Source organism: Anolis sagrei, chromosome 6, assembly GCF_037176765.1.
Source record: "Anolis sagrei isolate rAnoSag1 chromosome 6, rAnoSag1.mat, whole genome shotgun sequence".
Classification (NCBI taxonomy): Eukaryota; Metazoa; Chordata; class Lepidosauria; order Squamata; family Dactyloidae; genus Anolis; species Anolis sagrei.
The window spans coordinates 106,585,178-106,601,815 of record NC_090026.1 but is presented as its reverse complement, the minus strand read 5'-3'; the positions used below and the strand labels follow the sequence as shown (position 1 = coordinate 106,601,815).

The 16,638-nt window shown below is 39.4% G+C and overlaps 2 protein-coding genes across 9 annotated transcripts in view; one reads left to right on the top strand and one right to left on the bottom strand.

The window, feature by feature from the left end:
- Window positions 1-5,569, top strand: part of NSUN6 (NOP2/Sun RNA methyltransferase 6) — a 29,379-nt gene extending 23,810 nt beyond the window's left edge. Inside the window, exons 10-11 of the mRNA XM_060782364.2 lie at window positions 1,328-1,453; window positions 4,920-5,569. Coding sequence (XP_060638347.2) covers window positions 1,328-1,453; window positions 4,920-5,126 — 333 coding nt within the window. The 3' untranslated portion in view covers window positions 5,127-5,569. The remainder of the gene's footprint in view (window positions 1-1,327; window positions 1,454-4,919) is intronic.
- Window positions 5,570-12,855: 7,286 nt separating this feature from the next.
- The window catches only part of CACNB2 (calcium voltage-gated channel auxiliary subunit beta 2), a 174,800-nt gene continuing 171,017 nt past the window's right edge, over window positions 12,856-16,638 (bottom strand). For 7 of the 8 annotated variants that reach the window (XM_060782354.2, XM_060782362.2, XM_060782355.2 and 4 more), the window contains one exon: window positions 12,856-15,004. In XM_060782354.2, the coding sequence (XP_060638337.1) occupies window positions 14,522-15,004 (483 nt within the window). In that variant the 3' untranslated portion in view covers window positions 12,856-14,521. Of the gene's footprint in view, window positions 15,005-15,763; window positions 15,810-16,638 lie in introns of all 8 variants that reach the window. The other variant, XM_060782361.2, reaches the window with a different exon arrangement.

Below are 16,638 nucleotides of genomic sequence, written 5' to 3'. Positions count from 1 at the left end.
ACATTACATTAATGCATCCACAGAAGGAAGAAAATAATTTCTATCTGAAAGCATTAGTAGATACAACAGGAAGATGGCCTGGTATGCCTACTGCCTTATCTAAAGAAATGTTTAATCTCTTTCTGTGTTTAGACAGACATTGGAAACATCAACAATCATGATTTATTCAGCTGTGTTCTCTTGTGTATTGGAATCTGCTGAGCCAAAGGGAAGAGGGAAGCTTGAGTCTTGACCTAGAATCCTCAGTTCAAAGAATTTCAGTTCTAAAATAGCCATTCTGCCTTTCCCAAAGGAGAAGACACTGGTGGATTATTGATTAACTCTCTGAAAGTATTTGATAGAAGAAAAGACCACAAGAGCCATCCAGTCCAATCTTTGCCATGCAGGAACAAGTAATCAAAGCACCCATGATAGATGGCCTTCCAGTGATTATTGATTCCTCACTGAATGCGACCAAGCATTCGGTGATTACTGTATCAGTGCAATAAGAAAAGATGAAATAGTGCAATGACAAATTGGAATGGCCATGGACTACGATATTGGATTGCTTGATTTTAAATAATAGGTTTTAAGGTTTTATGTTTTTAAGGATTATTTTAATGTATGTTTTTATTGTGTGTTTGTAAGCCTCCTTGTGTCCCCTACGGGGTTGAGAGGGGCGGGGTATAAATATGATCAATCAATCAATCCAGCCTCTGCTTAAAAATATCCAGAGAAGGAGACTCCACCACACTCCCAGACAGCTTATTCTACTATCAAACAGCTCCTATCATAAGGAAGTTCTTCCTAATGTTTAGGTGGAATCTCATTTCTTGTGCTTTGAATCAACGCTGTATGTCCTAGTCTCCATAGTATGAGATAACAAGTTTGCCCCCTCCTCAACGTGATATCTTTTCAAATATTTAAACATGGCGCTTATGTCCTCTCTCAGCCTTATTTTCTCCAAGTGAAACATACCTAGCACAATATACGATATTCTGATGATCAAACCTTAGGATCCATTTGCAGTGGCTCTTTTGTTGTGATGTGTCTTTATTCTACCATAGGCTGTTGTCACAGATATTTGGCTACAGAAAATGCAGGAAGGTTGATAAACTGATACATGCAAAGGCAGCTTTCAGCAACTTTAATGGCTTAACAAATTTTGAACCACCTCTCATAACCTAAGAAATACTTCTTAGACAGGACTACAGTAAATATGTGTAATGAATACCAACTGGATTAATTCAACTGTACTGAGAAAATAGACCTTGCTTGTATTCTACAAAGTAATTTTGCTTATGAAATGTTGGTGGTTTCCTAAAAGGTGAATCTATTGTATCCTTAGGCAGTGCAGCTACTGAAGCCCAAGGGCATCCTGGTATATAGTACCTGCACAATTACACTGTCTGAAAATGAAGAGCAAGTTGCTTGGGCACTGGAGACATTCCCGTGTCTCCAGCTTCAGTCACAGGTAGGAAAATGTTTATTGGCGGAAAAACACACTAACTGTTTAACATAAATAAGCTTCTTTGTGGTCATTCTGTGAATCACACACCTGGGTTATCTGCATCTGCGCAGCACCCCTTTGGATAGTTCTCATATCACTAGGCAAAATATTTTTGGTGGCAACCCTGCCCACTCTTCCAAAGGCATATAAGGAGCCGGTTGCCACCAAAATACCTCAGTTCCAAAGGCTGTGGCTGCACCTCATGAGACCAAGGATGGTATGAACCTTGAGGGAGAGGATGGGCAGGGATGTGTGAATTCACAGAAGAACAAGCCTAAGGAAGTACTTGGGCTTTTTCCCTTTCCCCTAACCTTTTTCTTTTTCTTTTTGCACAGCCAGAAGAAAGGCTTTTGAACTGTTTATTTTCTTTTTCAAAAAATTATCACCTATTACCATATATAAATCAGAGATTGTGATTTTTTTTTAAAAAAAATGAACCAGTTAACCAAGTTCTTCTTTGTTTTAAAACTGGCTTGTATAGAAACTAGTCTAAGTTTTAAGTTCTCAGATCAAACCCAAACATTGCAGAGGTCTTTCCCTTCTGTGCAGGAAAAGGAGATGGGGAAGGACTTTTCATGGGTGTATATTAGCTCATTTACATACCAATAAATCATAGTTTAAGGTTAACGTGTGAACCAGCCCAGTCAGTGTCCAGATTTCTGATTAGGTAATGGGGAGGGGCATTTTTTTCCTTGGCTGCCATAACAGCTGCATTGAGAATTGGGCAGACTTTCTAGTTTTATGAATAAAGAGTTCTCATATTCTGTATAGTTATCCAAGTTCTGCACCTTCATGGCTCTTATTTTTGCTGCCCCTGTGTTATCTTCCTGTTTTTACCCAATTGCCATTTCATCTTTAGATTTATTTATTTCCCTTATTTTCAAATAAGCACTCTCCAGAAATAAGTACTAATTGTTTATCTGTAGTTATGCTTCAACTGGGTCTAATGTGCGCGTTCATGCTGGTTGTGTGATTCACAAAGACCACTAAGAAGTTCTAGTTGCTTCACAGGATGGTCATCGGTCAAAATGCATTAGACTCAGTTGTATGATTCAGAGACCACGAAGAAGAAATTCTGAATTGTTTGAAAAACCAGATCCAAGAAACCAAAATATATTGCACAAAGTATGCTTAGTATATGTGAATCCTTTTTCTTAGAAAGCTGTTGTTGCTGATGTTCAGAATTTGGTAGGGCGGGGAAGCAGTTAATCCCATTTTAAAACTGCTTCAGTGTGCCATGCCCGACACTTAGTACAAAGAGCAACTCAGCCTTATTGCTTTCTTCCTACCTGCTAAAGTGGAGTGCCAAATCAGAAGCCAGCAAGCTGCTAAGCATCAGTGCCAGAGGAGAGTCCTGTTAACTCTTTTGTGGTGCTGAGCCGTTTGCCCCCTTTAAAGGGCGCTGGGAGGAGCAGATGGAGCCACAATATGCCTGTGTTGACTTATCCGAAGCAGGGCAGCCTGCTGATCCTGCAGGGAGAGTGGGCTGGAGAAACATCTGTGTCGATGAGCTTTCATGACTCCATTGCCCTTCTCTGCAAGAGTTCAGGCTGTCCTATTGCTTTGCCAGTTAACAACAGTTTTGGATTCATTATCCCATCTAGGTGTTTATGTCTAATGTGTTTACAACAGATACTTACTCCATCTCGGTAGGTATGACAGAAAACTGTGAAAACCTAATATTCAGAACGCATTAAGTAATTGTGCAACTTAGGAGCATTTAATTGGTTACGTTTCACTTCTCCCAGACCTTCACTGACAGAATGGCTAAAGGGATTAGGTTTTAATCTTGCAGGATTGAATGGCTGAGACAGACTTTTAATTTGATACTGAGTTTGGGATAATTTTTATAATCATACTTATCTTGTTGCATGTCTGCAAAAATGCTGAATATGCTGTTGTGGTTGTAATATGTTGTGTTTGAAATGACATGGTATAAACTATTAAAATGTTGATAATACCTTCCCTAGACAGAAGGGGTAAAATGGATATTGCCAGTCAGGATTTCAACAGTTAATGAAATGTCCTACTACATTTCTCTGAAGGACACAGAGGAAGGAGTCATAGGTTGATTTACATCAGTGGTTCTCAACCTTCCTTAACACAGTTCCTCATGTTGTGGTGACCCCTCAACCATGAAATTATTTTCATTGCTACTTCATAACTGTAATTTTTCTACTGTTATGAATTGTAATGTAAATATCTGATATGCAGGATGTATTTTCATTCACTGGACCAAATTTGGCACAAATACCTGATACATCAAAATTCGAATACTGGTGGGGTTGGGGGGGGGGATTGATTTTGTCATTCGGGAGTTGTAGTTGCTGGGATTTTATAGTTCACATACAATCAAAGAGCATTCTCAACTCCACCAATGATGGAATTGAACCAAACTTGGCACACAGAACTCCTATGACCAATAGAAAATACAGGAAGAGTTTGGTGAGCAGTGACCTTGAGTTTTGGAGTTTTAGTTCACCTACATTCAGAGAGCACTGTGGACTCTAAACAATGATGGATCTGACCCAATCTTGGCATGAATACTTAATATGCCCAAATGTGAACACTGGTGGAGTTTAGGGAAAATAGACCATGCCATTTGGGAATTGTAGTTGCTGAGATCTATAGTTCTCCTACAATCAAAGAGCATTTTGAACCCCACCAGTGATAGAATTGGGCCAAACTTCCCACACAGAACCCCCATGACTAACAGAAAATACTGTGTTTTCTGATGGTCTTTGGTGGCCCCTCTGACACCCCTTCACGACCCCCCCCAGGGGTCCCAACCCCCAGGTTGAGATACACTGATTTATGTGATTCCAAAATCAGGAAATTTGTTTTACAAGTCAGAACTATCTAACTATAGGTTAAAAAAAACTTAATTTGTATATGTCATTTGTATATCTCTATATGCACTTTATTAGAGATAGAAAAGGAGAAGAAATAATAACAACTGTTATATGAGGAATCGAGTGTGTCCAAGCTGTCTCACTCTGCCCCATGTCCTTGAATCTGTCATATGACCAAGCAGCATTGTATCTAATCTCTTTCTGTCTTGGCACTGGGAAAGGCAGACATGTTAAGATACCATTCTTGTATATTCTCCAAGATCTGATTAAACGTTTGTTATGTGATACCTTGTGCTTGGAAAAATAACCATGCTAGCATAGACACTAGGAATGCAGTCCAAAAAAAAAAAACCTGCTGAAAAGCAACTCTTTAACCTAGCCCTATTTTTCATTGCTTATTAATAGGGAGGCAGTTCCACCCACTTTATGCAGACATAAAAATGCAGTTTATACAGTCTAAATGCTGGATTTAAAGAGATGTATATCTATGTAAGTGTTTGTAGAATTGCTGCCTGAGATCCAGATTAAATAATGAACTCCACAACAATTAAAATGACTTTTCTTTTCTTCACTTAAAGGAGCCCCATATTGGGGGAGAAGGCATGACAGGAGCTGGATTGTCACCTGAGCAGTTGAAACAGTTGCAGAGGTTTGATCCATCTGAAGCAGTTTTGCAGGGAATGGATTTGAATTCATTGCAAAGTGTCAAGCATGAAGATTTGATACGTCTGGCAAATAAGGACTGTATAGGATTCTTCATTGCAAAATTCGTAAAAGTGCAGTGAGGATCCTTCAGGAACTTGCCATACAAAACATTTTTTTCTTCTTAACCTTTGGAATAGGCTGAACTGTACCTCATGCTGCAGCAGTGTTGCCAAGCCAACAGACTGACGGCACAGTTGCTATAGCAGCAGTCAAATCTGCCAGCTGTTTCCCTTGGGAGCGATCCACAGGTTGAGGAAACAAGTCTGAGCGAAGGGGCAGCTTCTCTCTGGAATGCTGCATTTGGTTTCACATTAGCACTAGGTCACTGCTTTTAGAAACTGGATTGTTTCTTCACTTTGTCCAGGTGATTTAGTTACAAAAATCAGCAATGAGCTGCACTACAAGCCTGCATTTGAAGCATCACAGAAAATAAATCATGAAGATAACTATCTTTTTAAAAAATCTTGTTTACTGCTGTTTTGGAATTAAAATTATTTTATTAAAGGCATAATTTCATAGAAAATGCCTTTGAGTGATATTGGGCATTTTGTTGTTATCTACTATTAATCCATATGGGAATCTTGTTGCTGATATACCACAAAGTTTATCCTCTTTTACATTTATGTATGTACAGTATACAGTAGAGTCTTGCTTATCCAACATAAACGGGCTGGAAGAATGTTGGATAAGCGAAAATGTTGGATAATAAGGAGGGATTAAGGAAAAGCCTATTAAATGTCAAATTACCTTATGATTTTACAAATTAAGCACCAAAACATGATGTTTTACAACAAATCGACAGAAAAAGCAGTTCAGTAAATGCAAACGTTATGTAGTAATTACTGTATTTACGAATTCAGCACCAAAACAGACAAGGGTTCTTTCTGTCTCCCATCCTGGATATTATTCCAGGCGGTAGGCAGACTGCGTTGGATAATACAGAATGTTGGATGAGTGAAGGTTGGATAAGCAAGACTCTACTGTACTTGCTCTCTCTTTATAAGATCTTGATTATTTCAATATCCATATCCAGACACAGTTCTACTTAGTTGAGGAACCAGTGCAAATCTTGCTATTGACTTTCACTCTATCATCTTTCCTTTCAGAAAGATCAGGCACTGAAAATATTCCCATTGGTTTTGTTAGTTTTCTTTCACCTTTGAAACACTAGCCACCTTTTATATTGTTCTACATTGTTGTCCATTTCTAGGCTAGGGGCTCCACTCCATTTTGGTGTACTTTATGACACATAGGGGGTCACAGAAATGGCCATGGGGGTGACATGTATCCATCTCTGCCCTAAATGGTATCTCATCAAATATTTAAAGGTAGCTATTGTATTATTCCTTGATCTTTCTTCTCTAAGCTAAAAATACCCAGCTCCCTGAGTTGTATTTCATAAAACTTGATTCCTAGACCTTTAACCATTGGTCTAGCTTTTCTGTATCCTTGAACTGTCTAGAACTGGGCACATTATTCCAGGTTGACTGGCTTTCTTGGAGTCATGCTCTTGACTCATGAGGCACCATTTCTTATTCACTTGTAATATCGTCAAGCCATCCTACATTTGTGCATTTCATTTTCCCTGCCCCAACCAATTATTATTATAAATGCCTTAAAGGATTGGATTCATACCTATTAATAATTAGAACAGAGCCATCAAGATGACCCTTGGTCTTCAATGGAATTGAAGTCAAATTCATAATAAAAATATCACTGGTTGGATTCAACCCAGTAATAATAAGACCGATACATAGCTGCGGGGGCAGGGAGAAGCACAGAGCTGTTTGTGCAAAGCTGTTCTCCGCATGCTGTCATGCAGGATCTTAACCAATGTGTATCACTTCAGCATGCTGAATCATGTTTGGATTTAGGCATGAGTAATTTTTGCTGAATGGGTTTAATTTTTTTTTCTAGAAAAGGCATTTTTGTTTCTGAAGTTTAGTCATTAAGTTTGGTCAATGATAACATTCTGTGACGCAGTCAGCAAGAAATTTCTTATGAACATCAGAAGCTTGTGTGATAACGTCATAGTACACACAGAGAGGTTATTTTTAAGCCTCTTAATATTGCCATCCTGTGTAGACATCCGTAGCACCAAGATCTCCAGAGGACCCCCACACATCTCTGCCTAATTTCATGTCTGGCTATGGAAAAGTGGCCAGATATTTCTGCAAACCTTTCTGCTCTTCATCAAACATGGAATCCCATGTGGGCTTTAGAGGATCTTCAATAAGTTTTTCTTTTTCTATTTTTGAAGGGGAGGGAGCAAGGGAGTATCAACCCTGTTTTCCCCAAAATTGTATGTGTTACATAAGAGAAATTTTAGACAAGTAAATATCCGTAACAGCCTAGAGGTGCTAGAAATTTCATAGAACTATACTATTCCTAGCCTGTCTTTGCACTTGAATTGTGGGCTTGTCACTTGGCTAGGAGACATTTAGATCTGGCCATTTCCATCCCATTTCTTTTACTCTTCTACTGATTGATCTCAGATGAGAGAACAGTCATGCCAACTGAGAATCGAGATCAGTTGGCTGCAGAGGTTTATCCTGACTAAGGGCAGTTCAGCTACTGCTGGAAGGCTTTTAGCTAGCACAATAGTCGGCCTATTCCCACCCCTCTGCACATCTCTAAATTAGGATTGCACTGTTTATGTCATGACAGCCTATATATAAAGGAGAGATTGGAATAAAATTGACAGCGTAGAGAGACAGTGGGGGCATGTTGGAACTGAAGAAAGCATCTGTTCTATCTGTGAGCAACACAGAAGTCAGCAAGAAAAGAGACAAGTAAACACATGACTAAATATTAAAAGGACTAGCTTATGCAACAGGATTACTCTTTAAATTGAATTACATCTTTAGAGTTAACAAGCAGAACAGATTTTATCCATCTGATGTTCTGATCTTGTTTTACTTTTAGTTACATGCGCACAGCACTTCCATTCTGCTGCTCTACATATCATATATATACTCATGTATAAGTTAGTCTCATGCATAAATTGAGGGCAGGTTTGGGGCACTAATAATAATAAGTGTTTATTTATGGGTTTTGTACCTGTCAGTAAGGGTCATTCTGTGGAGAGGGGAAAACACCACAATTTTCTAGGCCAAACATTCAAAAATTCTTTTTACCACTTTACTTAGGGAAGAGGATGGCCTTTTTGAATGTCACAGAGAGCACAGAGAATGCAGTAGGGGTTGGTGCTTCTTTTAGGCTTTCCCGTTCACCATTCTATGCAGACAAGTAAATGGTTCCTTTAAAAAAAAAGAGTTAGCATACAGAACTTCCACTGACTCAGGGATAAGTTGACTTGATTTTTAGGTTAATTTTTAACTAAAATTTCTACACTTATATATACAATAATGCTTCTTTCCCATAATCCCAAGGGTCATAAGATGGATCAGATCTCCCTTTTAGGACAGGGATAGAATGTCCTATTCTCAAATGAGGAAATCCAGTCCTAGATTGCCAGTCTCACTTTTTGTATTAGTCCATTAGTCATTGCTCTGCGATCAGCAGAAATGGAGATTCAGAAGTGTGCCATGGGTGAATAGAAAAGCTTTGGATTCCCAGGGTTGAAAGCTCTCCTTGTACCCTGATATAGCCATGTGTATATATCAGCCCTGAAACAACACTGCAGTGGATTGGCTTTTGGCCTGATCCAACATGATTCTTTTTTACTTTCTTCTTAGGAAGGAAATCATTTCAAGTAGGAGGAAAATGCTGTTTCATCCTTCCAGCCTGAGGTGGAAAATAGGATTGCTCTATAACAGGAATTATGAACAAACAATGAGGAATAGTAGTACACCACTTTCTGATCCCAAATAAGTTTCCTAATGTCAATAACGACAGTGTGTACCAAGAAAAGAATTATATGCCTTAGTATATACTTTCTAATGAAATCCGTTCTGATGACTTTACTTTGTCTCAATTTTAAAAGCAATTAAGTCTGGATCCAGTTCTTTGAATTTCTAGGGTTGAGACTGTTGTGTTCACAAATTTAGTCATCTCTTTTATACAGATGCTTACATAAAAGCTCCTATTTATAGCTGCTGAAGAATTTGACATTCTGCCAGAAACAAAGATAAACTTCTAAGTTAGACAAATAAAGAGATGGCGAACAGGAATTAAAAACCAGACAGAGAACACTGATGACAAAACCTACAGCTGCAGAAGAAAAGGTAGACTAGTAACAGAAAAATAATAAATAGTGAGAAGGGTTCCCATAAGGAATGATAGATGGAAAGCAATACTTGCTTTCCCACTGCAGTCTAGTCCTGTGATTATCCTATAGATCTCCCTCTTAGGACAGGGATAGAGTGCTCTATACTGAGGTTTGGCTGACATACCTATCCCATGTAACTTCCCATATTTGGTACACGTGTGCTATATTGAGGCATCAGATTTAAGATAAGTGCATCCTAACTTTAACATATTTAATCTCATTATTCTTCCTAAGACACTAAACTGTGAAGGACAGAATCCAAATGGGAGTGCTTGCCTGGAAAAAGGTTGAATTCTAACCAAAATGGGTAACCTATCTTTCTTCCCCTTCCACAAAACCTTGACATTTATTTTTGGGGTATTACATCCTAGGATTGCCTGCTCTAAAGTTGCCTAGGATTGGTGTTATATCCTAGGATTCCCCATTCTAAAGTAAAGATACTGGGCTTTGGTATAGGGAAAAGGAAAGGTAGATTAAGAATTAAGGGACTCATAACTGGCCTTAATGTCTAAGATAGCAATGCAGTACTTTCTAGTAGGCTTGTGCATTTTGGTTGAATTTCAATCCGTTTCTGCTGGCAGAATTTCAGGAGACCCCCGGATCCATTTTTGCACATCTCCCAAAAACAGGCAGGTAGCCGAATAGTAATTTCCAGTCCACAGCAAAATAATAATAATAATAATAATAATAATAATAATAATAATAATAATAATAATAATGCAGCTAGACCTGGCCCATCGTCGGCAATGGGGGGAGGGGCCTCCTGGGCTCCCCTTCCCATCATTTTAGGGCTATTGGCATGAAAATGACCACATTTGAAGGACACGTCTACCACTGTTAGCCCACCAAGTTTCATAACGTTTGGCATATCCCCTGATTTTTAGGAATTTTTCTTTTTAGAAATAAAATCTCCTTAAGAAATTCCCCAAAAGGTACCCACCCCCCACTGGCCCCACCCTGTGACTTCTCTAGGAGCAGCAGCAGGTCACCATTTCTTCCTGCCAAATGTCAAAGTTACACACAGCCCACTGCTCCATTACACTTTCTTCTTACTAGTAATAATAATAAAAATCAACAAGCAACTTCTTCCAAAGTTTTTGCAATACTTGTTCTCACAAACGCTGAAAAAGGCCAGCAACAGTGGCAAGCAAGCATTGTCCCCTTATTAGGGAAAAAAACCCTGTGTGATCCACTGGGGGGGGGGGCATTTTCAAAATGTATTTTGGGAGATTTAGCAATTTTTTGAGGGAGGGGGCTGTTTTTGCAGCATATTATGTTAAGTCTTAGCGATTCAGGGCAGGTCATCAGCTTCACTGATTCAGAAAGGCAAGGTGCCCCAAAAGGGCAATAGAGGGCTCAAGGACAATGGGAGAAGGATGAATTCAGATCAGGGGAGGAGTGGTAGGCTGGCCAACCTATCCCACAGAGAGCAAATCAGTCCCCCAAAGAAGGAAAGGGGAGGAGGGGGATGGACCCCCAAAATGGCTGAGCAGAGTGGCTGGCTGGCCACCCCACCCTTTCTAAGGGGAAAGGAGCTGGTGTCCTATTTTGACCAGGCAACGCAATATCAACAACCTACCATGAGGATGGTGAACATGTAAAATAATCTTTGGACAGTGAGGGAGTTGGGGTGGGGTGGAAATGCTTGGGCAGCAAGGATGACAATAAAGCTTTTAGGTACACTTTGAGAACCTCTCTTCTGCTCTACTGATGAGCCATTAAATAGACACAGCTTCTGTAAGGCACATCACGGCGTTATTCTCTTCTGATTGGCCCAATAAGCAGGGCTCACAGGGAAACCCCATGCAAGCACATGGCAGCCTCTTCATGCGTCACGTGATGCCAAATAGGAGAAGAGGAGCTATGACCGGCTGCTGCAAGGCCTGTTTTGGCCACACACACACACACACACACACACACACAAAACCATGGTGGCTGAGCCCTTACTGTTACGGCCAGATGAACAAGCTGGATTAGCCAAAGAGAACCGACCAAACTGAATCTGTGCACAAGCCTACTTTCTAGACATTAAGATCACAATTCCCAGAAAACTGTAGCCAATTGCCTGAGGCTTATGGGAATTATAGTTGAAAACATCTGGAGGATATCAGGTTTCCTATGGGAATTATAGTCCAAAAGGTCTGGAGGGTGTCAGATTTCCTTGTGACAGGTATCAGACTTCCAAATAGCTACTACTGGGAACTTAATGTTACTTATTTGGGAGCCAGTATGGTATTGTGGTTTGAGTATTGGAACCCGGTTCTGGGGAACAGGGTTGGAATCCCTATTCAACCATGGAAATTCACTTCTCTCTCAGCTTGAGAGGAAGGCAAAGGCAAACCACTTCTGAACAAATTGTCTAAAGAAAACTCCATGATAAGTTTACCTGAGTGTTGCCATAAGTGAGGAACCACTTGAAGGCACACAACCACCACCCTTTTTTCTGCAACCACCACCCTTTTTTCGTTGTTCCAGGCATACAGTACACTCAAGATGTCAATTATAATTTCTTATGAAGCACTGAGAGTTATATATATTAGCATACTGGGTAGATAATTGATTTGATAATACTAGTAGTATACCTTGTTGCATTAAGTTATAGGGGCATGCCAAGATCTAAAAAATCCCCAGGACACCAGACATCAAAATTTCAGTATTCTAGATACTTATGTAAGTATTTCAGCTTCTATGGAAGCTTGAGTCTCTTTGAGAAATTTTTATTTATGGTTTACATGTAAAGTTTGGAGATTAATACAATTCTCATCTTTATTCCTTGCAGTTGTTGTTGTTGTATGCCTACAAGTAATTTCTGACTTATGGCATCTCTAAGTCAACCCTATAACATTTTTCTTGGCAACATTTGTTCAAAGAGAGTTTGCCTTTGTGCTCCTCTGGGACTGAAAGAATGTGACTTGCCCAAAGTAATCCAGTGGGCCTCCATGGCTAAGTAGAGATTCAAATCATGTGAAGTACTGAAATTTCTGAATTGTAGTCCAATACTCAAACTATTACAACACTCTGGCTGTCTTTTCAGTAGTACTCATGACTAAATGAAGGCATGAAGCCTCCGTTCCTAGAAGGAATGTTGAGGAAAATTTGATCCCCCTGAAGCTGTACAATATACACATAATAAATGTATTAAATTTAAATTAACTACAAGATAGGAGCCCCAGGTGGTGCAATGGGTTAAACCCTTGTGCCGGCAGGACTGATTACCAACAGCTCGAAGGTTCGAATCTGGGGAAAGCACAGGTGAGCTCCCTCTGTCACCTCCAGCTCCCCATGCGGGGACATGAGAGAACCTCCCACAAGGATAGTAAAACATCAAAACATCTGGGTGTCCCCTGGGCGACGTCCTTACAGAAGGCCAAATCTTTCACACCAGTAGCAACTTGCAGTCTCTCAAGTCGCTCCTGACATGAAAAATACCAAACAATGGTGCACTAAAATTTGATTTGAATCTTGTTTGTTTCAAAGAGAGTATTTTGTATTTAAAGTAACCTACTGTTAGGTAAACGTCAGAGAAAGAGGCAGAAGAACAAGTTGACAAGGACAGAGAGCGTCAGATATAGAAAAAGTGGAGAAGCTACAAAAATTTATTTTCCAACAAAATAACTCTCCACAAGCGGTGTAAACTTTTCTGACTAAAACAAATACTCTAAAACACATTTTTTTTTACATTTCCAGTGAAATGCTCACAGTCACATTCGCCTGTGTTTTCAACTTTCCTGGATTCTCAACAAAGAGCCAGCAGATTGATGCTTTCCCAATTACCTGTAGCTGTAAACTTCCTCGGGTTGTTTGTCTGCGATTTGGACCTTTAAAGATATAGACAGAAGGAAGAGACTTACCAGATTTTTTTAAATTTAAAAAATAACATTGGTACTCAGGGCAGAGTGATGTGCAGTTTGACCCTGACATTAACATAAAGCTGCTCAGATGAGTTGTCCACTTATTTACATGAGTGTTGTGTTGCTTGAATTGGAAGCATGGAAGATTGTGTGCTACTTCTGTAAGATCATGTATGAAGAAGTGCGACAATGCTTTTTCCTGCAGAAGTAGCCTTGTAGTCTTCCCTGAGCATCTTCCTCTGACACTGCACTGCATAAGCGACTAGGTCTCATGCCTGAGCAGCTAAATTTGTAAATTGTAGCAAATGGGTTGGCCCTTAGAATCTCTTGGATACCTTTAGCAATGTTCATCCCTGTCACATATGTATGTATGTGTGTGTTTTATATATACGTATATCTATATATCAATAATTATATATTGTTTTACACAGAAGCACACACTCTCAAATGTGGTTGGTCTGTCAAGCTGATAGGGGAAAAGATGTCTTTGTGCCCATTGCAAATAGTGTGTACTGTGCAGAGGAGGGCCATCTATAGTGTCACATTGTTTTTGTAATAATTTAAAATGCAAAAATGATAATCTGCAAGAACAATTCAACCTTTTATCTAAAGTATCCATTCCTATTTACACTAAGTACAAGAAAGTGTGTCTAGAGTGAACACTGTTAATAAATTTCCTGAATGAGGCTAGTTTCAGTTGGCAGTAATTTAAAAGCAAATCTGCTGACTTGGCATTAGGACTCTAAAACAGTGTGGTCAACCATATGTAAGAAGGTGTTTGCAGAAATAACATTTATAAACTGTTCATACAGTACACAGTACCAGTACATAGAAAAGAGATTTTGAATTTTATGATCCCCTGTGTGTAAGGCAAGACTGAACTCTGTCCCCAAAAGTAGTCCACTAGGGTACAAGCAACAAAAAGTGGCTCTTAAATCAATGTCAATCAGGTGCCTACAGATTTAAAAATTCAGAATAGACAAGAGCTTCAGTTTTGAATGTGCTGATTTTGGCTTGCTGAAAAACATGGGAAGTTATTAAACATCAACTGTATTTTGTCTGAAAACACAAACAACACCTTGATGGCAACAGATATTGTTCAAGTGGCAGCTACCAAAAACAGCTTTTTTTTGGGTGGACGGGGGAAACACCAGCATGGTACAACACTGGGAATTTTGCAGTTGTACTATGCTAGTGTTTTATAGTGCTAATCAAAATTAACATTCTATTTCATGCCATTGCCATGAAAGCAACAGCAATATAAAATCACCATATAGGGATACAACATGTTTCTGCAATGAGCAACCCAAATGTGTGTGTGTCTGTGTGTTGTTAAAAAGGGACTTTGTCATACACAAATCCAAAAGAAACACAAAACCGCCAGAGGCAAACGTTACTGGTGGATGTAGACATCCCGCTTCCATTCTGCTGTATCGTTGCGTTTTTTAGAGATCACTTCCCCATCCCTGTCACAATACTGGTCCCTTGATTTATGACGGCTGCGCTGCTTGTTGCCATCATTATGGTCCTGCTCTCTGTCCCTTTCCTTCGAGCGATGCCTTGACTCTCGGTGCCTGTGATCGCTGCTCCCATGGGGCTCGTCCCTGTGACTGTGATCTCTATGAGAATCATAATGTTCGTGTGAATAATCCTCCTTTGGCTCTACATATGCTGAATCTCTGCTGTCTTGTGTTTCTGAGTCAAAAGTCTCTTGCCTAGAGAGGCCGCGACTGGTTCCACTACTACGGTGGTTGTGGTGATGACCTGAAGAGCGGTGCTGGGATTTCCTGGTGGGTTCAACCCGTGTTTCTTCTTCCTCTTGGGAACCATTTCTTTCAGCAGCGGGTTGCTCGTTCCTCTGGTCTCCTTGGGAGCCCTGATCAGTACAACAGAACTGTAAATTTCACTTCAAAAGATATTGAAACAGAAAATATGAAAGAAATCAGTAATGTCACCATCCTCAAACGTGTTACTCATGAGTAGAATTTGTTGATTTTTCAGAATGCTATCCAGGAGTAAGTGGTTTGCAGGTAACAACCTATGGCTAGCAACCTATGTCTCTATTCTAAGAATGTAAGAGTTTCCTTGGAGATATTGTTTTATAATACAAGTGAATTTTCATTCCAAAAAGAAAACAAAGCCAGCCAGACTTTATTTTCCAATAGGCCCCAACCTCTGATGGTCACATTTACTCTCTGATTAGGCCCCCTTCCCAGAAGAGACACATCACACAAAAAGCAAAAAGAAGATCTGGCAACTAAGTGGGTGATTCAGGCAACAAGCTCAAGAAAATTTTGAGAATAGGTATCGGGGGGGGGGGGGGGGGGAATCAAACACAAACAATAGACTGAAGCAAATAAAAGGAGTTTCCATTTTAAAAAACAGGGTGTTGCCTTCCAAAGATTTACAGAAAGATTCAAACTTGATAGCACTTGTATTATAACACTAATAATATCACTGCTGTATTGTTTTTCAAAGCAATTAAAATGGTATGTATGCTTGGACATGATTTTGAGTTCCAAAGTTATCTATTTGGAAAGGTTGAACTTTGCCTTGAAAAACACAATGACACAGTGAAATTATCATTTAATTCCCTAGAACATCACTGGTGAGTGAAAAGGGAAGTGAAAATTACCAAGCATAATCAAACCTAATCTTCATCAGCACAATGTTTTGAATCACTGAAAAATGAACAATTGGGATTAGTTACCTTGGCAGAGGGATTCAGAGAAAAATCAGTATTTTTGCAGTTCTCACCAATAAATAAAAGCAAACACAAAAGCTTTGGGTGGTGTGAATGAAAAATTAGAGGTAAGCAACATTTTCATATTTCTGTATATCCATAATTTCTATGAAAGGTGTTACTCCTTAAAGGGAACCAATGTTCTTCAAAGAAGACCTCTTTACTTAATTACAAAGCACAACAGACCAATATGGGGAAAGAAAGAGCCAACCCCACCCTAGTCCTTCAGTTTCCAATTCCATCTTTCACATGCGGAGAAAGACAGGTCTGAAGAAGAGGGCTCCCCTTATCTGTGTGTGCCCTTCTTCATACAATAATAAACATTTTAAAAAACAGATGGCCTAATTTTATGGAGACCACCCTTGTATTAGGAAAGTTAGTGTGTGGAGGGTCACAAAACTGGAGACAGAGAAAAGGATAGTTTCCTCTTCTTTTTGTTTGTTGATTCAACATAACTTGTAAACAAGTGAAGAAGGCTTCTGTAGTTACATCCAGCTCGGTTGATCCAGAAGTGAGACTGTAACTACTAAGGAGCTTGGCTTTAGACTTTAACAATTGGGAAATATGCAGCATGCTCCCAAAAACTACTATGCAGAGCAGCACTATAATTTCAAGATCCATACTTAAGAGATTTCAGTTAGGGTGGGTGAGTATTTGATATCTGAATATTAATAGGATTTCCAATGTTTACATAGTGTTCCATTTGATACCAGATTTGAAGTTGAAGGGAGTACCTGCAATATTTTTACACTGGGATCTGCATTCAA